This window comes from Kockiozyma suomiensis (assembly GCF_038497685.1).
Source record: "Kockiozyma suomiensis strain NRRL Y-17356 unplaced genomic scaffold V2V93scaffold_7, whole genome shotgun sequence".
NCBI classification, from domain to species: Eukaryota; Fungi; Ascomycota; class Lipomycetes; order Lipomycetales; family Lipomycetaceae; genus Kockiozyma; species Kockiozyma suomiensis.
This window is the reverse complement of record NW_027117670.1, coordinates 1-22,899: the sequence shown is the minus strand read 5'-3', so window position 1 is coordinate 22,899 and position 22,899 is coordinate 1. Positions and strand designations below refer to the sequence as shown.

The window sequence follows — 22,899 nt, the reverse complement described above, 5'->3', positions numbered from 1 at the left end:
GAATAAGTCCGAGCACTATCGGCAATGGTGTTTTACATGCACCCGACAGCCTCCAAATTGTCCTGCCAGACGCTCACACATCTTCTTTCTTGTGTGCCTCTTTTTTTTATCGATTAATGCAGGCTTTTATATACAATTACAAACATTCATGATAATTTGCATGGCTGTAGTTCATCAGAAATGCTAATAAACAATTGGGATAAAGACCCAAGAGAAAGCAATTCGGTCGGATAGATTTTCGGGGCAGGAAAACAAACAACGAGTGGGCTCGTGTCTTTTTTGGCTCGGATAAACCGTATTTTCCCCGCATTACCCTACCTTAAAAACCTATTGCTTTCGGCGAAACTCATTTTCTATATTATGCTTTAATTGAATGACTAGGATTCTTGCGATTTGCTCGCCTGCGCAATTTCAATAAATGAGCATTCAATTGGTCGATCGTTCCCGTCAGTTGAATATTTCAATTAAATAAAATTCGTATCTATTAACATACACAAAAACAGATGCCAAAAGTGAAGTACAAAAGAAAAAAATATCATTTCCAATATGTAGATTTTGTTATAAACAGTGAGCAGATTTTAACTGCATTGGTCACTGTAGACTGTACTGTACACATGCAAGAGAAAACAATATCAGTCCTCGGCAGTGAGGACGGCAGGCTTGCCCGAAAGCATGGGGACGGTCTCGAGGAAGGTGGAAACTTGCTCATAAACGGCGAACGTGACAGCCTGGCCGGGAGCTACACGCATGACACGAGGAGTAATACCCTTGTAAAAGGCAAGAAAGCCCTCTTTTTGTATAAGGTTGCGCGATATCCGGCTGACACGAGCGATGGCAGACTCGCCAGAGGTAGCCTTTTCACGCTGCATACGAGTTTTGATGGTATCAATGGGAGCATTCGAAAGAGGTCCGAGAGCTCCAGAGATAAGACCGAGCACCATGTGCTGGTATGAGGGCAACTCGTCGTATTGAGGCTGGAGCTTGGCGGCGTAGGCCTTGAGCTCCGTGTAAGCGGTGAAGTTGACAGCCTGGTTGGTGGACTGTCGGAGGGCTGTAAGGATGACACCACGGTAGAGGACCCTGACACCCTCTTCACGAACGATGGTGAAAGCACAGTGAAGAGCATTACGGTATTTAGGCGCGTCGGCGGGGTCAGCCATGGAGTGGTGCTGCGCCTGAAGTCTGATCTTGACGACATCGGTGGGGTTGACAACGAGGACAGCTTCAGTAACACCAGCTGCCAGACCAGCGAAGAAAATGCCGGTCGGTGAGGTTTTTCCGGTCTCCTTGTTTGCGAGCATACCCTTGAAGGACTCGAATGATGAGAATCGGATGGCCATCTTGGGTACGATACCAGTGATGACGGCACCGAGACCCTTGTAAAGCGCAAAAAAGCCCTCCTTGGAGACGATGCTGCTAGCAGTACCAAAGAAACCGACCCGTTTGGCACCGCCGGCCGCCTTTGTGGTGAGCTGCATGCGGACCTTGATGGTGTCGAGCGGGTGGCAGGAAAGGGCCTCGCACAGTCCGGCTGTGCCACCGGCGAGGAAGTTAATTGCCGGCGTAGTCTTCTTTCTGTCGCGTGGGGCCATGATGTCGAAGAAGGTCGGAGGTCGGAATGGCGAAGAAGGAGGACGGCGGTCGGACACTGGCTTTTATTAATACGCCGGGCGTTGGTCGGGAGCACCACGCGCTCACGACGGCATCCCGCGCTCTGCTTCTTCCTGACTTGCTCCCTGTCGCCCTTCTTCCAGCAGCAGCCTGTCCTGTTCCTCTAATATATGCATCCTCCACGAAGATATGTTTCATCGCCTATTCGCATCCCTGTCTTCATCGTCGCCGGTGCGCGCTTCCTCCGCACCCCGCCGTGATCGCCTGTCCGACTCGTACAAGACGTGGCGGGGGCACATCTGAAAAAACTAATATTAACTTATGCCACAAATGTCTTAATATGTCGGAGTTTACTCGGGAGCTGGTACCAGGCACCCGACGCCAGCCGCCCCGCACCCGCCGCGTCCGAACGCGTGCCGGCCTGCTCTATCTATAATCATCTTTTTCCTGCCCCGTTCTCGACCATGGCTCCGGGAAATTATTAAACATAAACGTCTCTCATTATTAGTACACGCTATTTACAGTTACAACAGCAAGCGAACAGGGCGCTCTACCCTGATCTCTCGTAATTCAACACAAAGTCTTTCATCCGCCGTCTCTCTTCCTGCTCGGCTTCTTGTTGCTTGCGCGTCGCTATCGCAATTGTCGAATCTGCGGGAACGTCGACCGTGTGAACCTATATCATTTCATCAGCTACTCTTCTTTATAGAGATTTGTGTATAAAAGAAAAAAAAGTAAACAAGAAAAGTAGCAATTGGCTTACCAGCTGTCGATTTCCTTTCTTAACTAATAAACGAAACTGGACATTTTCCTTTTGCAAAGGCGCATTTCTGCCTTTAGTTTCGACTGCATCTTGCTCTCTTTCAGATATATCGGATCCAGCGGTCATATCAACCACAGAATACTGGTGAGCTGGATATCTTGTCATAGGCAGTGGAACATCAAATGCAGTTCTTTTCTCCAACTTTCGAGACTCTAAACTTTCTGCCATCATTTTGGAAAATTCACGATCAAACTCTTCATCAACAACAGGAGTATGCCGCCGCGCTCTGTTTTCCTCCTCTTCTTCTTCTTCCTCCTCTTCCTCTTCATCTTCATCGTCGTCATCTGACGACTCACTGGAACTGCTTTCCGAGCCAGAATCCTCAGCCTGCTCGTCCACTTCGTCAGACTCCGCATCCTCATCTTCATCCCCGAGGAGATCTTCCAAACCCTCCTCTTCCTCTTCCTCTTCCTCCTCTCCCTCTCCTTGTTCGGACCCGGTATTATTGATACTCAAATCCCCAAACGTAGATGCCATAATATCTGATAGCGCCGAAGCAGCTTCTTCTAGACTCGAGCATACCTTCAATTCTGGCCTTACGGTCTGAAACATATCGTACAATTCAAACTCAACATCCATAGGAAATGGGGTAGCCTTCGTGAAGCAATAATACTGAAAAAATGCCAGAAACAAATCGAGTTTCTTTTTAGCCGCCCCTCGATCAAAATACATGCCACAGGTTTCCAGCATTGTACATACTAGCCGGATCCGAAAATAGTCCTCCGGAGGATCTAAGGGCGTGAAATAACCAGGTTGAGGACGCCCACTTTCATGCCCAAATCCAACAATAAGATACAACGTGTCAAATATTACTGATGACTCAATCATCTTGTAGTTGTACATCTCCGCCAGATATTTAACAGCTACAATCCGCTGCTGATTATATTTGAACAAATTTCTCTCCAAACCAACCCTTATATTCTCTATGCACGAGTCAATCAGTCGCACAATGAATTCTTTGTGGTAGCTCGATAGATAACCGGCAATAATTGCCATAAGCGAGACATTGCTGTACTTGACTTTCCAAATCTTTGTGAATACCTTATCTATTACTTTGATAGTGTCTGCATCTTCCCAGTGGAGCATTCTGAATTGCTTAAGCACATGCTGATAAGTTTTTCGGCTAAGATCGACATACACCAACTTCCTAATATATTGCTCCATCGCCGACCGCTCCTTTTGAACGATAGCTGGCCGTTCAGGAGGATCGACATAATAAAACGCATTTTCTAATAATATCTGCTCACGAGCGTCAAGTGACTTTGCGGTTTTCTTCTTCCACATAATCTGCAATAATTCAGCCATTGTGTCATGAGTCTCCTCGTTGCGCAGCAAAAAGCGACCGCATGATTCCAGCAAGTTGCTCAGTGTTTCGATTTCATGCCTGCTAAATCCATCAACTAGTATCTTAATACAGTTAAATATAACATGGTTCGGCACAACTCGAAATTTAGTAAGCTCAGATATATATCGAATATTCCTGGCGCGAGCTTCTAGTAACCCACGATCTGCTCCTACGGCCGCACTTCCTGGCAATGCCCTTCTGCGGATCAAAACTCTAAATTCACGATGAAGATATTGGACGATCGTTGATCCTATCTCCGGAATGTACCGGTTCAGAGTAGCAATGAGTCGAGAGTAATACGGAATCAGATCCTGACGCGACTTAGGTACTAATTCTAAAACCCGCACTAATCGATTGCGTGATGCCTTTGAATTTAAAAAGCAAAAGTCAATAGCTAGTTGATCAATCCCGTCTCTTGAGGATAAATCCGTTAAACGAGAAATTAATAAATCAACCTGCGCGCCTACAGACTGATTAGGAATGGCAACCGAAGCATCATTTTCTATCACAAGCGATCCCTCCTCGTCTAAGACAGCATCGCCTATATCATCCTCAATCTCAACATTGTCAGAATTGACATCGGTATCGTTCTCTGCCGAACTAGTATCTTCTGATTTGGAGTCGGTCAAATCATCTGTTGACCTCTTTCCAGCATCGAAGAACTCTTGCGGTACACGTAACCGGAGATCAAGTATGTCTTCATAGAATCGCTTTTGTTCTTCGTCTTCCCAGATTCCAAACCCATTTGAACCATCGCCGGAACTAAAACCACCTTTTGTAAACGTAAATTGTGCTCCTTGTACTGACGCCTCTTTCGTATCTTGGTCTGTCAAATCGGGCATATCAATCTCTAACGCATCCGCAAGTCTGTGATCGATCAGTAATGAATTGCAGTCTTGAAGAGAAAACAAAGACCTTACACTTGTGCATTGGCAAGCATTTTCTCTTGTGATTTCTGCTGTTTCTCAAAATTTGCCTGGCGATCCCCAAATACTTCGCCAGATCTCATATAAGCTGCATTATTTCGCCTTTCCTGATCTTTGAGAGCCTGTAACAATTAGCTCCTTGAAAGACGTTTCTTTGTTAGATGTCATTCACTTACCTTATGAGCATTTCTGATGTACGCTATAAAAGATTTGAGGTACGACTCTAATACTAACCTAAACTTCTTGCGTAGTTCTGGCGTTATGACACCATAATATATTTCCTCTTCAACTGCAGGAGAGCTGTCCTGATCACCATTAATCTGGCCAGCAACTTCGGATGGATTCGGATCTGAGCGGTCGACGCGGCGCTTAGGGATACCAAGTATATCTACGCCAGAATTTTTAACAAAAGCAGAAGCCAGCGGTAGGTAGGTAAAGTCTTTCAAATCAGAAGCTAACAGCTCGCCAAGGATTTCGAGAGGTATAGGCATAGATGCTGCCACATTTGACTCTTCTGAGCGCCCGTGGCTTGAGCTACCACCACGGCTGCTATGCTTCTGTTCGGTGTTTCCTTCTGCTACTAATCGAGCATCTTCACTCGTCCTTGCAATTCCACATAACCACAGCTCAGTAACTAACCGTAAAAGTCCCCTCTGACGAATTAATCTGTTGCTGTCCTCTTTCTCTCTTTGCTCAGGAGTTAGAGCAGATGACTGGGCTTTTGATGGGTTGGCAAAGCCTCGTAAGAGGTAGAGCAGCAAAGTTGGAGTGAACGAAGCGTTGAATCTTTGATGTAACGCAGAAGTGACTTCTACACCTGCCCAGATATCGTTGTTAAGTCGGCATTTTCCTAACCCTTCTGCTGCAGCATTAACAATTTCCGACAGATATTTTTCCAATGACAAAGACGCAATCTCCTTCAATAAGATTTGTTGGTTCTCGCCATTAATCGTGGTTCTGAGTCGCTTGATAAAAGCTGTATTTTTCTTTAAACTTGAATCTAGCGTACTCGCTGTCTTGAACAAGCCTAATCGTAGGTTAGTCAATCTACAGGCTCGACACTGACATCAAGGTCAACATACTTTGTTCGCCTTTCCAGGCAGCAGTATTAAGTCTTAGTAAGTACTCGCGTCGTTGACGGCGAGAGTCGTCATCGCTTCGGACCTGCCCATTCGACCATTTAATATTAATTCGTTCTGGATTCAATCATGTAACTTACCTCAGCCATTGGCGTGATTCAGATTCTACAAGGTTAGGCAGCTCACTAACAGCGAAGTCTCTGAACAGAATTACCATGAATGGTATACGGACATGAAATTCCAGATCGAGAAAGAGGCCTTGATCAAATCAAGCTTGTGTGGTAGAAACTGTGTCCGAGCACAATATGTTGTGTCCGTGACCCGAACCTCGTCGCTCACTATGCTTATTCATCATGTTTATATTATTACTTAATATACCTGCGATTACAGCATAATAGTAGTAAAAGCTCTCATTCATATAATTTGTCAATTTATAGCCGAACACCCATATTTATATGTACAGCTTTTTCTTGTGTATATGCTTGCAAAGCATACTCTCCTAATTCGCGTCCAAAGCCGCTTCTCTTGTACCCTCCAAATGGCACTCTGAAATCACTGTCGTTCGAAGAGTTTATCCAAATCATACCGGCTTCTAGCCTTCTCGCTACATCAAGAGCTCGAGTGATATCTAACGTGAATATAGCTCCTGCCAACCCGTAAGACGACGAGTTGGCGCGCTTAACTGCCTCATCTGTATCGGAAAATGAGTCGCAGACGACTACAGGCCCAAATATTTCATCAGTAGCCACTATCATATTGTCCTTGACGTCTGCGAGAATAGTTGCTTGCGTATAATACCCCTTTTCACTCGTAATCTGGCCACCGCAAATTAGTCGAGCTCCTTCGCTAACACCAGCTTGAATATATTTGTTGACCTTGTCCATTTGGTCGTGTGAAATCTGAGGACCTTGGTTAAAGTCTCCGCTATTCAGCGATACCTTCATAGATGATACTTGCGTAAACTCAGCGAGAAGGCGAAGAAATTTCTCGTAGATGTTATGAGCAATGTAGATACGCGATGTAGCGGTGCAAATTTGACCTGCATTGCTCATGACACCCATATGACACCATTTGACAGCTTGTTCAATATCTGCGTCGTCAAAAACTAATGCAGCAGATTTACCTCCAAGTTCCAATGTGACAGGTACCAAGTTTTCGGCGGCAGCTCTCATAATTTGTTTTCCAATGCGTTCAGACCCCGTAAATGACAGCTGCGGAAATTTAGCAAATACATCACGCTATACTCGAATGAAATAGTCACCTTATTGACATCTGGGTGCCGGGATAGATATTCTCCAGTTGTAGCACCACCTGATAGAATATTTACTACTCCTGGCGGAAATCCGGCTCTAGTAATGAGGTGACCCAAATATGAAGCTGACAATGGTGTCAATTCGGAACTTTTTAGAACAACAGTGTTTCCTGCTGCAAGGGCGGGAGCCAGTTTCCAGATAGAAAGCCTGAAGAAGTGTAACAGTTAGCTAAGATATATTCTGGTTATTCAATAAGGTACGTACATCAGAGGATAGTTCCATGGTACTATCAAACCACAGACTCCATAAGGCTCACGCAACGTATACGCTAGTTTTTCTTTGTATGGCTGTATCGTCTGGCCGTATATTTTGTCAGCCCATCCCCCATAATACCTGGACACGTTGACACAGTCTGCGATCTCTTCATTAATCACATTTGCCTACACAAGTTTAATAAAGGTCAATCAATTTCTATGATGAACTCTAATAAATTTAGCTCTCGTACAATGGACTTCCCTGTATCCAGTGATTCGACTTTCCCAAGATACTGTTTATGCTGGTCGAGGAGCTCGGAGAGATTTGTTAGAAGCTTTCCTCTGTCAGTTCCTGACATGTGTCTCCAAACACTATCAAATGCTGATCTTGCAGCCTTCACAGCAGCATTAACATCAGTCCAGTTAGCACAAGGAAATGTAGCTATGTCCGTTTCAGTTCTGTTAACGAAAGTTATCAGCGCGGACTTCATTCTATAGGAGTTATAGAAGTTATGCATTCCTTTACTTACGCAGGGTTACGAGTCGTAAGCTTTTCGTCTCCTGTTGACTCAATAAACTTATTATTGATAAATAATCCTGTAGGGTGATCGAAAAAAACATCTGGTTTATCGGGAAAGCTAATCTGTGCTGAAGGAAAGTTGCTGTACGCTCTTGAGCGCGAGGGCGACAGGTCAAGCACCAAAATTCGAGCAGATGATCTAGATGAACGCGAATTCCAAATCCTCGAGTATTGAAAAAGTTTCTGAATGCCGTTTACCGATCCGGCAAATCCTCCTACCGAATGCATTAGCTTGTTCTCTTCGTAGACAACAAGAAGCAGTAATGACGGTATTCTGAGTTGACAGAATGTTGGGGATCATCGCTATTACGTTATCGCCACTGGCGGGATGTCGTCGCGCTATTTCGTTTACAGAGATTATTACGCCAGCTTTGTGATCTACTCCAACATATAATAAATTAGACAGCTCTTTATAGCTTGCAAACGCAGTCTGATTTTTCTTAAAATTCTACCAAACAATACATTTTTCTGCTACGACTTAATTATATATTGATTTGCTCGATAGCAATATTGAAAGACCATTATCCGTGAATTAATAGTAGCTTACGCAAAGGGGGCGATTTTAAATTATTTTGTCAGCTGCGCCTTATTCACTGTGTCGCGAAGTAAAGCAATTGCTTCTCTAGGGTCCTTGGCCTGGAACACACCTATTCAAATAAAATATTAACCTTCTCTGATGAATATCGCTAAATTTCAAGATCACATACCAGTGCCAGCAACGATAACATTGGCGCCCGCATCAGCTGCAACATCAATGGTTGCAGCGCTCAAACCGCCATCAACTTCGATATCCAAATCGGGGAACTTTGATCGCAGCTCCTCAACCTAGTAGAGACAAATTAGAATAAAGTCTCGGTAAAAGAAAACAGGAATCACTATTCATATCAACTAACCTTCGGCATGCAATCGTGCATAAATTTCTGACCTCCAAAACCAGGCTCAACAGTCCTAACATATGTTGTTAGCAGTTCCAAATGGATAAGTCAAGGAAAGAATAAACATACATGACAAGAACCATATCCAACTTAGGGACGAGGTCGAAAACAGCCGAGGCTGGAGTCTTTGGCTTAATTGCGCAACCAGCACGCATACCAGCTGCATGAATCTGGTCAATTAAAGCATTTGGATCCGAGGTGGCTTCGAAGTGGAAGCAATATTGATCACCACCAGCTTTGGCAAAGTCATCAACCCATTGCTCGGGCTAGGACAAATAAGTCATGTAAGTAGCGTATGAAGATAGCAATTCAATCAAGGGGACTGAAACATACTTTGGACACCATCATATGGCAATCAAAAAAACTATCGCCCTTTGGAATTGCTCCACGAATACAAGTAACGACCGGTGCACCAATTGTCAGATTAGGAACAAAGTGGCCATCCATGATGTCGATATGAAGCCAATCTGCACCACAGCTCATCATGCGTTTGCATTCCGACGCCAAATTTCCAAAATCGCCTGTTTAAAGTAAGGCATTAATTGACTGGACGAACAACTGCTGTTGAAAGGACAGAAAAGGGAACGTTACCGGCGAGAATAGACGGAGCAATTTTAGCTTCAGGCATTGTATAATCTTTTTTTTCTTGTTTTACCAAAAGTTATAGTCAATGTATTGATTCGGGGCTGACTATACAGGGCGTACGCAGTGCAATTGGGATGAGATGCTTGAAAGAAAAGCTTTCCTATCTGGAATAAGGATGATATCGGAGTCAAGGCCGATTGCGTCCGGTGCGGCGTGCTGCCGGGCACGGCTACTCCGCGTATTTAGTGTAGTAACTAAGCAAATGCACTACAATAAATGTCATTGCGACAAATTAAACTAAATTACAACGGAAAAATAATTACGAAACTGAAGCTTGGATTATAGCGTATGGATTATAGCGATCTCGAAATTATTTGGTGGTTTATAGGGTTTAATCTTTATAAAACTATAAGCCGCAGGCATTAACACGCGAACATAACTTGCAAAGACTCAAACTGATTTAAAATATCTATATCCAAAGCGATTTCAGATTAAATATTGTGACACTTACTCTGTCATTTTATCAATATATAATAGATCAAATGCCTCTTGATGCATTTGAAGCTCGATTGGCGTTTACGGATTTGCTCCGCCGACTAAACGCCTCTGTGCAATCAGCTACGAAGTGCGCACAATTCGCAATAAGATACAAAGACCTATCTGAAGATTTATATTCATGCATTGTCGAAGAGCTGGAACTGGTATGATTTATATCAAAAGATAGTCAGTCTGCTCTACGGTTAAAAGTAGGCTAATTTCATCAAACTGCAGACATCACTAAATTCGCGTGTCAATATCTTATACTTCTTGGAAATCTTAGGAGAGAATAGTATTCGAATTGGATTCCCGGATTATGTCGATATGATACGCCGTGATTTGTGGGAACTATTAGACAAAGTTGTCCCGGTATTGCCGGGTGCTCTTGCAAACATAGCTCTGGCTAGAAAGGTATAGCACAACAATATTGAACCACTAGATCAATTACTGTATGCCTGACACGAATGATATATTACAGGCTATAGATAATTTGCAGCGAAAGACGATAATTACCGAAGAAGAGCTACATCGCGTTACAAAACGCCTGGAAGAGAGAGAAGCCCAAATGTCAGTAGCTACCTCTTGCTTTTATATATCTACTAACATGTTGATTCGATATGTAGAAGTAAAGACGAAATATCAAGTTTTTCCAGAGGTGATATACTGAAAAGAATGGACGAGGATCGCGAACGAGTAAGATTATTGTAGCTGAATATGTACTGTTTAAGTTGTTCTCGCTACTAACTATGGTTACAAATAGCACAAGAGAATGCGCGAGAATATATGGGTGATCCCGCAAGGCGACGCGATACAAGTGGAGTTTGAAAATGCGTGGGAAACGACGAGTGATTTAGGGGAAGATGACTATGACTCTATGAAAGAAGAAAACAATTTACTGAAGCAATATGTCCTCAAATAGGCTGTTAAGACAACCACTGAATCTATTCGACATCTAACAATTGACTTTTGGTTTGAAATTGGCGTTTAGGAGGTAATTATGCAATATGATATTGGCTCAGTGTGTATGAGCAGATTTATAGTCTCAAGCGTGAATTTTAGTAGCGCAAGTATTGCAATGTATTATAGCATTATTATTTTGTTATTGATATGTACAAATGCACAAACTTGAAATCCAGAAATCGGGCCTTTTAATTTTACTTCATGCGAATAACTCCAACCGTAACGTAAATTCTCAAACTGTTTGTAAACGAAAATCTCTCGTATAGAGATATTCTTTCTTCCTTCCTTGTGCTCCGTTCATAGTTTATGATTCATAGCTTATGACATGGTCTTCAAGAAATTATCCGTTTTGATTTTCCGGCGCATTTTTGCCCTCCATTCACGTCTCGCTTTCAGTTCGGGATCTGCGTCCAACTTCCTTTGCTGAGCCTCGGGATCTAAAATATCCCACAACCAATCTGGATACTCTGTATCGGCGAGTGCAGTAGGATCTTCTTTATTTTTGTACACATTGCACCCAGCCAGTCTCGCACCCTCAGGTACCGATGATGGACCACGCTCAGTAACGGCACGAGCTTCTAAGTTTACAAAATTAGTATGTGCTTTTGAATAATCCAGATACTGCAAGCAAACATAATTATGGTTAGTACCTTGGAAGAGTTGAATACATGACGAACTAAACAAGCGTCTGAAACCAAACTGGCGAATCAATCTTGCTGACCGGACAACAGAATGACTTATCATTGTCAAGATATATGCTGCAGATCAGCCTGCTTTCGAACAATCGACTGTAGAAAGAAAATCATCACCCGAGAATGATATCGGAAAATTCTTAGCCTTAGGTCATTATAAGATATTTAGGGCATAAATATACAAACATATATGCACGAAATTTTTTCACAGAAAAGAGCGCGCTCACTCTCCAATTCTTCCTGCTCGCTAGATAATCTTTTGAGTCTATCTGTTTGCGTCTTAATCAGACGCAATACCGCGATCACCGCAGGTATGTTTTGATTCTGAATTCTCCTTTCAAGATCTCATATCAAAGCGCGAAAATGTATGCAGATGATGTTAAAAAGAATATTTGCTACTTTGGGGAACTACGGTTATGACAAACAACTCTTATCACCAAGATCTCTGATGCTACATAAAATCGCCAATGAGATATAAGGAAGGAAACTCGTTAATCAATCACTTTACTAATAACTGATTATCTAGAAATGTTAACGAGAGAGCTCGTTTATGACCGTGGGTTGAATGCTGTCTGCATGATCTTGAACTAAAGTTCCATTGTAGCCTTATCCGTGCTGACCTATAGTTCCCTCTAAATAATTGCATATTGGTTATTAATAAGTTGTTCAGCTGTCGATTAAACTACTGCTTATAAGTAATATAAATCGAGCAATGAAAAATTTGCTACATAAATATATCATCGGGTTAGGGCATCCCACGAGCAGAATTCAGGTTGGTGTATCCCGATTGGGTGTTGCCTAATAGCCCCGCCCGTAGAGCTACTAAACTAAAGCTCCTCTTCCCAGAATCGTTTGGAGCTTCATTCCACTCAATTTCTTTCAGATATATATCCTTTAATTGGAGTGCACGATGTCGTCTTCATTTAATGTCAATGCGACGGTCAGAACCTTTGGTGGGTCGCTTTTGAAGCTATCACACGAATCTGCTGTCTTGGGATGCAAGATGGCACTTAATGTGTTCTTGCCGTCCAGCACGGCAACAAAGATTCCTGTTTTGTGGCACCTGGCTGGACTCACTTGCACTGGAGACAATGGAGCCGAGAAGGGATTTTTTAATTACTGGGCTGCAAAGCACGGCATTGCTATGGTTTATCCAGATACTTCGCCTCGTAAGATTCTCATTGCGTATACGGTATTTGGTATTCTTTCTGACATACAACTATGTAGGTGGTTCGAACCATCCTGGAGAACATGACGCCTATGATTTTGGCTCAGCGGCGGGGTTCTACATCGATGCTACGGCTGAACCATGGAGCTCGAATTACAAGATGGAAACTTATGTGACCAAGGAACTACCCGAGCTGCTGTACAGTGCTTATCCAGTGCTTGATTCGAGCAGGGTGTCTTTGACTGGACATTCTATGGGCGGCCATGGAGCTCTATCTTTGTATTTGAAGCATCCCGAACTGTACAAATCTACTTCGGCATTTGCTCCCATTGCCAACCCTAGCAACTGTCCATGGGGTGAAAAGGCGTTTTCAGGTTACTTGAAAACTAAGGAGGAATGGGCAAAGCACGACTCCACTGAACTTTTGAAGTCGTACAAGGGACCTGCCTTGGACATTTTCATCTCCTATGGCACCGCTGACCAGTTCCTTCTTGATGGACAGCTTTTGATAGATAACTTTGTTGCAGCCGCCAAGCAGGTTGGTCGTGAGAGCGAAGTCGTGGTCAAGATATGCGAAGGATATGATCACTCGTACTTCTACGTTTCAACCTTCTCTCAGGAGCATGTTGAGCACGCTGCCAAGCACTTGGGTGTCTTGTAACTGTGAACAGTCTGATGATTTGGCTTTATTTAGATCGAGATTTCTGTATATTTTATCGAATAAAGATAAGCATTTTGTTTGTGCGTCAGAGCAATAAGCTCTCTGACTGAAATGCAGTTTCAATCAATGTGATAGGATGATTTGCCGCTAATGTAGAATTAAATACAGGATATGGGATCTAAAGACCCCGATGAGGAAGGAATCTGTGACCTGTAACTCGGGAGCCACCTGTTCGACCAGACCCGTATATAAACATAGTTATTACCAGATTTCAGAAAGATAAAAAAGTATGCGGTGTGTCGCAAATTGATACTATTCGCAGGAAGAATATGGATGCACGAAGCTGCAGCTGCAAAGTCGCGGACAGCCACTCATGTGACGTGTGCAGCAGCAGCAGCAGCAGGCAGCTCTCGCGCCGCACGACTTTGACCCGTCCTCGCCTACGTTGCCTCAATCCCCATATATCTACAAGTAATAGCCCTGGAGTCCCGTCGCCGTTTCTCGTACAGACGAGTGCAGACCTCAAACGCTTCTGTGTCTGTTTCCTCTCCTTCTGTTTTGCCTTATTTTCCACCCTCTCCTTCTCCAGAATATAGCCCAAAGGCGTTTCTTCGCGGCATGGTCCGTCGCGTCCTCGCGTTCGCCCGCCACTTGCTACGTGCTCGCTTGGTTCTCGTTCTTATTCTCACCACCCTCTCTTTTCTTATTTTCTCTGTCAGATCTCATGGCGCTGATGAGCCTTCTGATATCATTTTTGCCTCCGACGTCCCTGATATACTAATTCGTGATATCGCCATCCGCGTTTGTCCTCGAATCTTCTCTGGCTCGTGCGCATTAGACGGCTATCGCAAAATTCACAAAGATTTACGCCTCGGGAACTCGTGGCTTGGACGAGCTTATCTTTTTGCGGCGGACGTTCCTCGCTCGAGTCTCGGTCCTGAAGACCTAGTCGTGCTTGATGTTCACATTGGGCCCAACTCGCCAGAGCCTGTTTTCGCTAGTCATCCTCTCCCTACTTCTCTGCAACTACGGCCAGAAGCGCATGAGCAGAGATCTGAAAATACGGTAGTACGATCTACCATGAATCGAGCTAAGCCTATCGATGTGGAAGAAGGAGAGACGGCTGTTGACAACAGAGGAAATTGGATTTTGAAATCTCATAATCTTTGGCTGAAACTCGGAAAGCCGACAGATTTTGCTGTGTCAGACGTCGATGTACTTTTCGGCGTTGATGCTGTTGATCCACGGTTTGGTTGGTCTCTCAAAGGTGATCGAAACAGCTCACTACTTGTCGGTAGTCAAATGCACCCTCGTATAACTATTAGATTAGGCGGCAAGCAAGAGGCACCCACTGTTAAACTCAGAGTAAATACTGAAGGGAAATTCAAAATTATACAGGTGGCTGGTACGTTTTTTATAGAGTTGATTTCCCGCAAGTTTCGTCAGTCTCACATTTATTTAGATCTTCATTTATCAACCGGAGTCGGCGAGTGTATGGATTCTTTTCCAGAAGAGACCGCAGAAGATTGCGAAGCCGATCCTCGAACTTTATCTTTTCTGAGTCGTTTACTTGATCAAGAAAAGCCAGACTTTGCTGTTCTAACTGGAGATCAGATATTCGGTGATGCTGCGCCTGATGCTCAAACTGCTCTGCTCAAAGCTGCTTCCCCTTTCATATTTAGACGAATTCCTTTTGCTATGACGTTTGGAAATCATGATGACGAAGGAAATCTTTCGCGAGCACAGCTAATGGATATTGTCAGTAGTCTTCCTTATAGTCTTTCGCGGGCAGGCCCCGACTTTGCAAGAGGCATTGGAAACTACCAACAAACTGTTTTCATGTATAAGAAGGATCAGCCAGCTCTTTCCATGTATTTCCTTGATACTCATAAGTACTCCCCCAATCCTAAACAACTTCCGGGATACGATTGGCTGGATGAATCTCAACTCGAATTTCTCAAAGCGTCGTATCAGCAGCTCACTCCTTTACGTTCTCAAGATGTGGACAGGCACTTATCCATGGCATTTTTCCACATTCCGCTTACTGAATATCTCAACACCTCCAATCCACTTACTGGAAGTTACAGGGAGCCTTCAACTGCTCCACGACACAACACAGGTGCTCGATCGCTGCTTTCTGAACTTGGGGTGTCTGTTGTCAGTGTAGGTCATGACCATGTCAATGACTTCTGCATGTATGATCGCAGTTATTCACCCTCGGACCTATGGAATACAAAATCAGTCTTAGATGCTGCTGGTACTCATGCACAGTCTCAGAAAGGCGTTACTAGAGATTCTCCTATGGGAGAGGGTAGTCATCCTATCTGGCTTTGCCATGGGGGTGGAGCTGGACTCGGAGGCTATGGCGGCTATGGCGGCTATGTGCGAAGAATGCGATTATTTGAAATCGATGTAAATACGAACTCTATATCCACATGGAAGCGGTTAGAAAATGGAGATATAGGAAGTCAAATTGACTACCAGATTCTAGTTGAAGGTGGGAAGCTTATACAGATTTAAGACTCGCATGACTGTTTTGTGTAATATAGTGTTAGCTTTTGTGCATTTTTCGTTGCTTTACCATTAATGACTTGCAATAAATAATACACCTCTACAGTATTGGCTGCTTCAAAACTTCTATAATCCAACTTCTATAATCCTTGATGTTTAATAGTGATGAATACTGGCCAAAATCTATATATTCTTGATATTTTAAAGGGTTTTCTGGACTACATCTCCATATGTTACTTCAATAGTAATAGTGAGTGCAAATATAGCCTGGTCAGAAAATGATCTAAAATATTGCCTCTGGCTTCCAACTTCATCAATCGAGCTTTAATTTTTCTCATATAGAAATCTTGGAGACCCTGCAATCATTTTATTGATCTATTTCCTGATTATCTCCGACTTGAACGGGGAGAATGGAGTTACGCGCGTGATTCCTGTACGTCATTGTTGGCACGATTTGCTGGACAGAGAGATAAGCTAGAGATGACTACTTCGGCGGAGATGAAGCCGGCATTGGTTGGCAGGAAGATTTCCGAGAGATATCGTCTTGCACGCAGGAGATGAATGGCCTCCGCTCTTAGAATCCCAAGAGCTTTCCGGTTAGGGCAAATGGACTGCAAGAGGATTGCCGACTGCAGGGGCTTGTGAACGATGATTATGAGCTGCAGTGGTTTTCTGTTGAGTACATAGATTTTCTTATAAGAAATGCATAATTGTTCAATCTTAGACATAAAAGCATCCATAAAATTTAATTATCTGCTTTTTTTCATCCCGGGAAAAGCCAGGAAAAGCCAGTAGGGCATGCTGTACCGGAACTCAATTTTCTAGATTGAACAAAAAAATTTGATGCCGCCAGGTATACTTTTATAGATTCGCTGCGGGTTAGGGCATATTAAAGTGAGGCTGCCAAGTACGATCTGCTAAATATATTAGGATACAAGGCGTAATCAGCATTATCTTCTTAGAAGTTGACAAAGCAAATGCGAATGCTCTTTTTTTTTTTTGCCTATTTGGCAAGCGTCTGGATTATGTGAAAAAATCTAATCTATTCCATAACTAAAACTATGTATTGCAATGCAAGAATATGGCATTTGTTTACAACTACTTTTGTACTCTTAATTTGGTCGAAATTTCAATATTCATAATTCGTCGTCCGCTGCTTCCTTGCAAAAGATTAAGTCCTTGCCATCTCGTTGAAGGAAGTTTCAACGTGTCTGTACAGCTCCGGGAGTTGATACTAATCTCGGCGTTGACGTCAGCGACAATTGAGAAGCAGGATGCGTATGAACTTGATTGAGTACAGCCTATTGCTGAAAGTTGGGGTCGGCAGTCGAGCAGAGATTGGAAGACATTGAATGTAGGGATACATAGATCTGTAACCGAGACAGATGATATAAAGGCCACAAAAGGTGGTTGTGGTAACCATTTTGTGGTTCTTGTGACGCGGTGCATCTTCAGGGCGGCATTGTTAAGGAATCAGATGCAGATTCTGAGGAAGCAGCCCAATGTTGAAGGACTCAAAGCGAGCAAATTCTCTGCTGAGTGAGGAAGATGGGTCTGAGAGAGCGCAGACAAGTCACGTAATTGAGCTAAGTAAGATGGGGGCTATTCTGCGTAGGATTATTTCGAGCCGATCGCGACAGCAGGGACCAAGTTTGTGGTTGCGATTGGCCGGGCTGACAAAGTAGCATGAGGGGATTCTTCGGGAATTGCATTTAAAAGGTAACTCGGCATCAGCTGAGTCGACAGATTGTCTGTATGCCATGATTCTGGGGCTACTGGATTTTCATCATTAGATTACATTGTTACCTAACGTCCTTCAGATATGGCGCTTGCGGGAACAGTAGCGCAGGACGCATCGATCAGATCACATATTAGGCGAATATGCTGGTTAAAATGTCAGCGATCCGACACTTGCGTCAAAATACGTTTGCGAGCTTTTTATGGCAATTGTAATGCTTTCTAAACTGTTGCCGAACGGCGAGTCGAAGGTGCTGATGTACGATGTGAACTTTAGTTTAAGATGAACGAGATGATCATTGTGCAAGAGTACAGGGATGTTATGGACTGGATATTGGGAGCCTGCCAGAGACTGAGGAAGATGGTTGTGGGAGGGTCAAAACAAAGCCGGGAAGGGGACAATGCGAGAAGGTGGGGGAGGCGGCAGAAAGTAAAATTACCGGACGGGGGCGATCAGGATTTAACGATGCTCACGCAGACTAGACAACTTATATCTACTGCTTGCTAGTCATTTGGTATAATATAAATTACAAATCAGATTACTCAATCTCTACCGACTAGCCATTTCATCCGGCTGGTCAAGTACGCGCTTAATTTTAGGGTCCCTCTTTGTCATCCCCTCTCTCCTTCGTCAATCCTGATTAGCGCAAGCGCATCGGAGAGCTATAGAGCACTGTAACTTGGATTAAAGAGGAAGTTGTTAATATTCTTATTCGAGCGAAATGACCTGTCAAATTCGGGGACGTCGGAGGTGTGCGTGCCGCAGGACCGACCGGGGAAGTTAGTTCAATTGGCTGAATATCTTTGGATTAACCGCAACCGCGATTCATCCTTGACTCGATGCGACTTGCATCTTCACTCGACAGCCGTACTGTCCTTCTCCATCCTTGGTCCCCGCTTTTTTCCGGAAATCAGCCAGCCTTCCCCGCATCTCGTATAATTCTCTTGTATATATGGTCTTCCTCTCATGACCGCAATTTACAATGCCATCGCCACTAAACCATGCGTCTCCAATCTTTCCTATACGTCCTCGCCGCCGTCCTCTCCGGCGCCTTCGCCGCTTCCATCGGCGCTCGCAAGCACAACCCTGATCTTGCTCTTCCCCTATACTCCAGCGGCCGCTGGATCTACAACAGCAAGGGCGAGACCGTCACATATGTCGGTGGAAACTGGCCCGGTGCTGCCGATGCCATGATCCCCGAAGGACTTCAGTACCAATCGGTGTCCTACATCGCTGGTAAGTTCGCCGAAGTTGGCATGAACTCCGTCCGTCTCACCTACGCTATCGAACTCGTCGACCAGATTTATGAAAACGGTGGTAAAGATGTGCCCATCAAGACCGCTTTGGTCGAAGCCCTCGGCACGGAGAACGGCACAAAGGTCTATCACGAAATCCTCGAGCACAATCCCTCGTTCCATAAAGACATCACACGCTTGGAGGTTTACGATGCTATTGCCGAAGAACTCTATAAGCGCGGTATCTATTTGCACTTGGACAACCACGTCTCTAAGGGAATGTGGTGCTGCGGTACCGATGGAAATGGATGGTTCAATGATACCTATTTCGATGTTCACAACTGGCTTCGAGGATGGCAATATATGGCTTCTCATGTAAGCTTATCTTTATCACTAGTTCTCTTTTTTTTTGTTTGATACGAACGAAATGTTAATTCAACCAGGGCAAAAAGTGGAAGGCTCTCTCCTCGGTCGGCCTGCGCAATGAGCTCCGATCCCCTGCTTCTGGTTACGCTTACCCTGTTAATTTTGAGGTCTGGACCGAGTACATGACAAAAGCCGCAGAGGTTGTGCATAAGGCTAACAGTGACGTCCTCATCTTTTTCTCGGGCTTGAACTATGACACAACTCTGCACGAAATTGTGTACGGAAACCCCCTGAGTGACTCTTCAAATGCGACATTTGACATTCGCGACTACGACTTCCTCCACAAGGCTGTCTTCGAGCTGCACTCCTACTCGTCGCCGACCGAATGTGAGTCGTTCTGGTCCAGTCTATACAGTGATGGATTTGCGTGCTTGAACGAGTCCGATACTGATGTTGTAAACCGATTGCCTGTCGTGCTGACGGAATGGGGCCACAGCGAGGAAGACATCTCGGATGCTTACGAGTCTGTGTATTCTACTTGCTTGCACCGTAAGGCTGCGGAGTATAAATTTGGGTGGATGCTCTGGACTGTGCTAGGCGACTACTACATCCGATCTGGGACCCAAGATGTTGAGGATACGTGGGCTATCCTTGCTAAAAATGAGACTGTATTCCGCGGCGTCATGTCCACCGAGGCGGTTGAGAGCATGATTGCCGATACGCTTGCGTCGGATGTTGATGAGGGAGTGTACGCATCACAGAAGGAGATCAAGTCCTGGGCGAGCTACAAGGTCAAGGGCGGAGCTTAAGAAAGTGCAAACTCTGCTGTGTATTTAATCTGATAGCTGATAACTTGTAAAAGAATCCTTTTTTGGAATCCTTTTTTGCATTTAAACAATTCATAGTTGGGCAATTGACGCACTTTGCAAATTTAGCGAGCTATAACTGATCAGATTGAACTCTCACGGTTGAAAAGTTCGATAGTAAATTTGGCTTGCTTCTACAGGAAGTGGTCAAGCTATATGAGAAAACTCTCAACCTTTTAAATCTTGGAAATCTTTTCAGGTTTTAATGCTCAACAGACAATGCTCAACAAACGATGCCTGCAAAAGTCACTAACTATAGATCACTATGACTGACAGCGACTATTCTATGGATACATTTGTCGAAGCCAAAGTGATAGATTAAGTACTCCAGTAGCGCTGATTCCTACATCTCCAACGACATCCCCAGGAGTGCTTTTTTCGAGCCCTCCAATCAATAGCTTAAGTATATGTAACAAACCGACATATGCACGCCCAGTCCCTATCTCCATGCACCACAGCTGTCCGAAAGAGCTGAAATGTCGCTGAATATGCTCTATGATACAGAAATTGATGCTGCTAAGTTGAGCAACCTGTCAGCCTCTCTGTGTCACACACCAAAGCAGTCAATATAAAGAAGGTATCTACTCTTCTGAGGTCAAGGAGATCACAGAAATGCAAGAAATAAAATGTTTTAGTCAGACAATGTGATGATGCTAGAAAGGATGATGATAGCAATCACTTCATGGATTTTCGTGAATTTCCCAGCACTCATGCACAAGCTTGCAGCAGCACCATTGACACCTGAGCCAGGTGCAATGGCAGTCTCTGAACTCTCTAACCTATTGCCTAAAAAAATAGGATTGCCTCTGACAAACCTCTGACAAAAAAAAGACTATCTCTGAGAAAGTCTGGACTTGTGCAATACAGAGAGGCACACTTATCCACCAGCTGGAAGAGGTTCCAGGGGCATAATTGCAAGATAAAGAAAGGATTAGAAAATTTTACCGCAAGAAAGAACAAAACCTAAGACACAGATTAATATGCTTCAGTAGAACACTGCTGCTTGACAGTGGAAGAATCAGACAAAGCAAAGGTGATAGAATTATTATTAATGTTGATGTGGTTGCTTGTAACAAGTGCTTTGATTTAAGATTCTTGTTATCATTACTACAAAACAAAAGATGCATGCTCAATATATATGCAACACAAGAGCTTCTTTCTGAGCTTCTTCCTTGCAGTAAAGTACAGTTTCTAACAAGCTTGGCCCTCAATATGAAAAATTGCGCTCTGCAGTCAAGTCTGCCATGGATTATGCTTGAGGGCTTGAGAATCTGACTACAAATGCTAATCAATCCATATTAATAATCTAAGCTTATTGTCCATATGCAACAACTAGGTTACTACTGAGACTCAAATGTTAAGATGCCTAGAGACTTCAATGCTTATATACTTTTTGTCCAGACAACTGGTGTACAGAAGGCTTTCATTTTTAATTCACCGTATCAGCTTGTGCTGATTCTGCTAAGAAACTGCTGCAGTGAGTGAGTGCTATGCACATAATGTGAATGCAAAGCTTGCTGGAAGAGCCTCATACTCAGTGCTCTTACTTATACAACTGCTGCCACCCATACCACCATGTCACTGACTGCTTCAGTTGAGAATAACTGGAAGGAAGGAGGTTCCAAATAGGTCAAACCTGTTGGAAATTGTGTTCCAATGTAAGAAGCCTTAGAGGAAGCTGAGGAAAGTTCATGGTGTAGGCATAGTGAGGTTGTTCAGGGGAGAGAGTATAGTTTTTAGTTTGTCTACATATTGAACCCCAGCTCCTCAGTGTCTAGAAACAATATCAATATCAATATTAACAACCTAAAAACTATACTCTCTCATCAATATGAATAACAACCCTAGTTACTTTGTTATGTCTGATTCTTCCACTGACTAGCAGCATTTTTTACAAGACAGTAATTGACATCATCCCAAACTGATCCTGACTTTGAGCATTATTCCAGACAAAATTTACCTCCACACCATTTCTATCAAGCTAAGCGATGTGCTAATAAATGCAAATGCTGTTGCTAATGCTGTCTATCAGTGGAATAATCAGACAAAAAAAATTTTCAAGCTGATCAATATTTATAAAATTACTTATTGAGTGTTCAGTGTCAAATTGTTGTTGCTATTGCTCGTTATCGATAAAAAGGAGATACTGGCTCAAGATATAATAATCTGCTTTCTGGCCCACATGTGATCTTGCAAAGGCTGCTTGTCAGTGGAAGAATCAGACATAACAAAGTTGACAGGGTTGTTATCCTATTTATGAGAAAGCCGTTTGAGTGTTTTGCAGTTCTATTGTTGCTGTTATTGTTAATGCTAATAAACATCAAGAGAACACATGCCCAATATATAGACAAAAATATCACATGAGCCATGCACTAAGCTTTGTACTAAGCTATCTACTAAGTTATACACTATGCCATACACTCAGCATCAATAATAATAAGTTCTAATACTCCCACTAATTCATTCCGGTCTCTAGCATTTCCTTTGATTAAAAATAAAAGGTGAGCAACTTTATACTTAGTGCTGCAGCAAAAAATACTGATAACCCCTTCATTGATTGCTTATTTGGTGAAATGAGTTAAGAAATCAATGTGCTTAGTTCTCTCATGAAACTGTGGATTTTTGGCCAACTTCAAATGAGCTCCTTCAAGAAATTTGTTTTCTGCAACATTGACTTGGGGAACTAGTTCCGCAGATAAACTCATAATGTCTTTTCCTCCACTAAGCCTCTTGCGAAGCCAGCTTCAAAGCCATGTACTCCGCCTCTGTTGTAA

At 43.5% G+C, this 22,899-nt stretch overlaps 9 protein-coding genes across 9 annotated transcripts; 4 read left to right on the top strand and 5 right to left on the bottom strand.

The window, feature by feature from the left end:
* Positions 1–168: 168 nt before the first annotated feature.
* Positions 169–1,862, bottom strand: V2V93DRAFT_234626 (mitochondrial carrier domain-containing protein). Its single transcript, XM_066907071.1, has one exon. The coding sequence runs from the start codon at positions 1,590–1,592 to the stop codon at positions 633–635; it is 960 nt and encodes a 319-aa protein (XP_066765551.1). The 5' UTR covers positions 1,593–1,862; the 3' UTR covers positions 169–632.
* A 230-nt stretch (positions 1,863–2,092) lies between these two features.
* V2V93DRAFT_369392 (armadillo-type protein) lies at positions 2,093–6,146 on the bottom strand. The gene is made up of 6 exons (XM_066910007.1): positions 5,925–6,146; positions 5,788–5,869; positions 4,882–5,732; positions 4,700–4,827; positions 2,375–4,646; positions 2,093–2,287 (listed from the first exon to the last, which is right to left on the bottom strand). Exons 1-6 carry the CDS (start codon positions 5,931–5,933, stop codon positions 2,162–2,164), a joined length of 3,468 nt encoding a protein of 1,155 aa, XP_066765550.1. The 5' UTR covers positions 5,934–6,146; the 3' UTR covers positions 2,093–2,161.
* V2V93DRAFT_369386 (aldehyde dehydrogenase domain-containing protein) lies at positions 6,135–8,181 on the bottom strand. The gene is made up of 5 exons (XM_066910006.1): positions 7,822–8,181; positions 7,543–7,750; positions 7,302–7,477; positions 7,046–7,244; positions 6,135–6,995 (listed from the first exon to the last, which is right to left on the bottom strand). Exons 1-5 carry the CDS (start codon positions 8,097–8,099, stop codon positions 6,216–6,218), a joined length of 1,641 nt encoding a protein of 546 aa, XP_066765549.1. The 5' UTR covers positions 8,100–8,181; the 3' UTR covers positions 6,135–6,215.
* A 43-nt stretch (positions 8,182–8,224) lies between these two features.
* V2V93DRAFT_369384 (Ribulose-phosphate 3-epimerase-like protein) lies at positions 8,225–9,719 on the bottom strand. The gene is made up of 6 exons (XM_066910005.1): positions 9,398–9,719; positions 9,140–9,327; positions 8,876–9,072; positions 8,765–8,819; positions 8,579–8,696; positions 8,225–8,518 (listed from the first exon to the last, which is right to left on the bottom strand). The coding sequence occupies exons 1-6, from the start codon at positions 9,432–9,434 to the stop codon at positions 8,439–8,441; spliced, it is 675 nt and encodes a 224-aa protein (XP_066765548.1). The 5' UTR covers positions 9,435–9,719; the 3' UTR covers positions 8,225–8,438.
* A 101-nt stretch (positions 9,720–9,820) lies between these two features.
* Positions 9,821–11,063, top strand: V2V93DRAFT_369382 (CTD kinase subunit gamma CTK3-domain-containing protein). Its single transcript, XM_066910004.1, has 5 exons — positions 9,821–10,092; positions 10,163–10,339; positions 10,407–10,495; positions 10,552–10,621; positions 10,689–11,063. Exons 1-5 carry the CDS (start codon positions 9,934–9,936, stop codon positions 10,845–10,847), a joined length of 654 nt encoding a protein of 217 aa, XP_066765547.1. The 5' UTR covers positions 9,821–9,933; the 3' UTR covers positions 10,848–11,063.
* V2V93DRAFT_369380 (mitochondrial 54S ribosomal protein mL54) lies at positions 10,988–11,692 on the bottom strand. The gene is made up of 2 exons (XM_066910003.1): positions 11,539–11,692; positions 10,988–11,466 (listed from the first exon to the last, which is right to left on the bottom strand). Exons 1-2 carry the CDS (start codon positions 11,630–11,632, stop codon positions 11,207–11,209), a joined length of 354 nt encoding a protein of 117 aa, XP_066765546.1. The 5' UTR covers positions 11,633–11,692; the 3' UTR covers positions 10,988–11,206.
* A 798-nt stretch (positions 11,693–12,490) lies between these two features.
* On the top strand, positions 12,491–13,409 carry V2V93DRAFT_380158 (Alpha/Beta hydrolase protein; the record flags this gene model as incomplete). The annotated part of the gene is made up of 2 exons (XM_066912043.1): positions 12,491–12,749; positions 12,808–13,409. The coding sequence occupies 2 exons, from the start codon at positions 12,491–12,493 to the stop codon at positions 13,407–13,409; spliced, it is 861 nt and encodes a 286-aa protein (XP_066765545.1).
* A 413-nt stretch (positions 13,410–13,822) lies between these two features.
* Positions 13,823–16,043, top strand: V2V93DRAFT_369378 (Metallo-dependent phosphatase-like protein). The gene is made up of 2 exons (XM_066910002.1): positions 13,823–14,813; positions 14,871–16,043. Exons 1-2 carry the CDS (start codon positions 14,028–14,030, stop codon positions 15,927–15,929), a joined length of 1,845 nt encoding a protein of 614 aa, XP_066765544.1. The 5' UTR covers positions 13,823–14,027; the 3' UTR covers positions 15,930–16,043.
* A 2,616-nt stretch (positions 16,044–18,659) lies between these two features.
* Positions 18,660–20,068, top strand: V2V93DRAFT_324065 (glycoside hydrolase superfamily; the record flags this gene model as incomplete). The annotated part of the gene is made up of 2 exons (XM_066907456.1): positions 18,660–19,268; positions 19,337–20,068. The coding sequence occupies 2 exons, from the start codon at positions 18,660–18,662 to the stop codon at positions 20,066–20,068; spliced, it is 1,341 nt and encodes a 446-aa protein (XP_066765543.1).
* Between the last annotated feature and the right edge of the window lie 2,831 nt (positions 20,069–22,899).

Excerpts from the sequence above, each read along its gene's own strand:
- V2V93DRAFT_369380 (XM_066910003.1), bottom strand. The coding sequence starts at position 11,632 with ATGATAAGTCATTCTGTTGTCCGGTCAGCAAGATTGATTCGCCAGTTT. Across the intron at positions 11,467-11,538 it reads ATGTATTCAACTCTTCCAAG|AAGCTCGTGCCGTTACTGAG; the intron begins GTACTAACCATA and ends TTGTAAACTTAG.
- V2V93DRAFT_369382 (XM_066910004.1), top strand. The coding sequence starts at position 9,934 with ATGCCTCTTGATGCATTTGAAGCTCGATTGGCGTTTACGGATTTGCTC. Across the intron at positions 10,093-10,162 it reads TTGTCGAAGAGCTGGAACTG|ACATCACTAAATTCGCGTGT; the intron begins GTATGATTTATA and ends ATCAAACTGCAG. Across the intron at positions 10,622-10,688 it reads TGGACGAGGATCGCGAACGA|CACAAGAGAATGCGCGAGAA; the intron begins GTAAGATTATTG and ends GGTTACAAATAG.
- V2V93DRAFT_369378 (XM_066910002.1), top strand. The coding sequence starts at position 14,028 with ATGGTCCGTCGCGTCCTCGCGTTCGCCCGCCACTTGCTACGTGCTCGC. Across the intron at positions 14,814-14,870 it reads TCAAAATTATACAGGTGGCT|GATCTTCATTTATCAACCGG; the intron begins GGTACGTTTTTT and ends CACATTTATTTA.
- V2V93DRAFT_369386 (XM_066910006.1), bottom strand. The coding sequence starts at position 8,099 with ATGCATTCGGTAGGAGGATTTGCCGGATCGGTAAACGGCATTCAGAAA. Across the intron at positions 7,751-7,821 it reads CTTACGACTCGTAACCCTGC|AACTGAAACGGACATAGCTA; the intron begins GTAAGTAAAGGA and ends TTTCGTTAACAG. Across the intron at positions 6,996-7,045 it reads GGCACCCAGATGTCAATAAG|CTGTCATTTACGGGGTCTGA; the intron begins GTGACTATTTCA and ends AAATTTCCGCAG.
- V2V93DRAFT_369392 (XM_066910007.1), bottom strand. Across the intron at positions 4,647-4,699 it reads ATGCTTGCCAATGCACAAGT|ACTTGCGGATGCGTTAGAGA; the intron begins GTAAGGTCTTTG and ends GATCGATCACAG. Across the intron at positions 2,288-2,374 it reads AGAAAGGAAATCGACAGCTG|GTTCACACGGTCGACGTTCC; the intron begins GTAAGCCAATTG and ends GAAATGATATAG.
- V2V93DRAFT_369384 (XM_066910005.1), bottom strand. The coding sequence starts at position 9,434 with ATGCCTGAAGCTAAAATTGCTCCGTCTATTCTCGCCG. Across the intron at positions 8,820-8,875 it reads TTGGATATGGTTCTTGTCAT|GACTGTTGAGCCTGGTTTTG; the intron begins GTATGTTTATTC and ends AACATATGTTAG. Across the intron at positions 8,697-8,764 it reads TGCACGATTGCATGCCGAAG|GTTGAGGAGCTGCGATCAAA; the intron begins GTTAGTTGATAT and ends TGTCTCTACTAG.
- V2V93DRAFT_234626 (XM_066907071.1), bottom strand. The coding sequence starts at position 1,592 with ATGGCCCCACGCGACAGAAAGAAGACTACGCCGGCAATTAACTTCCTC.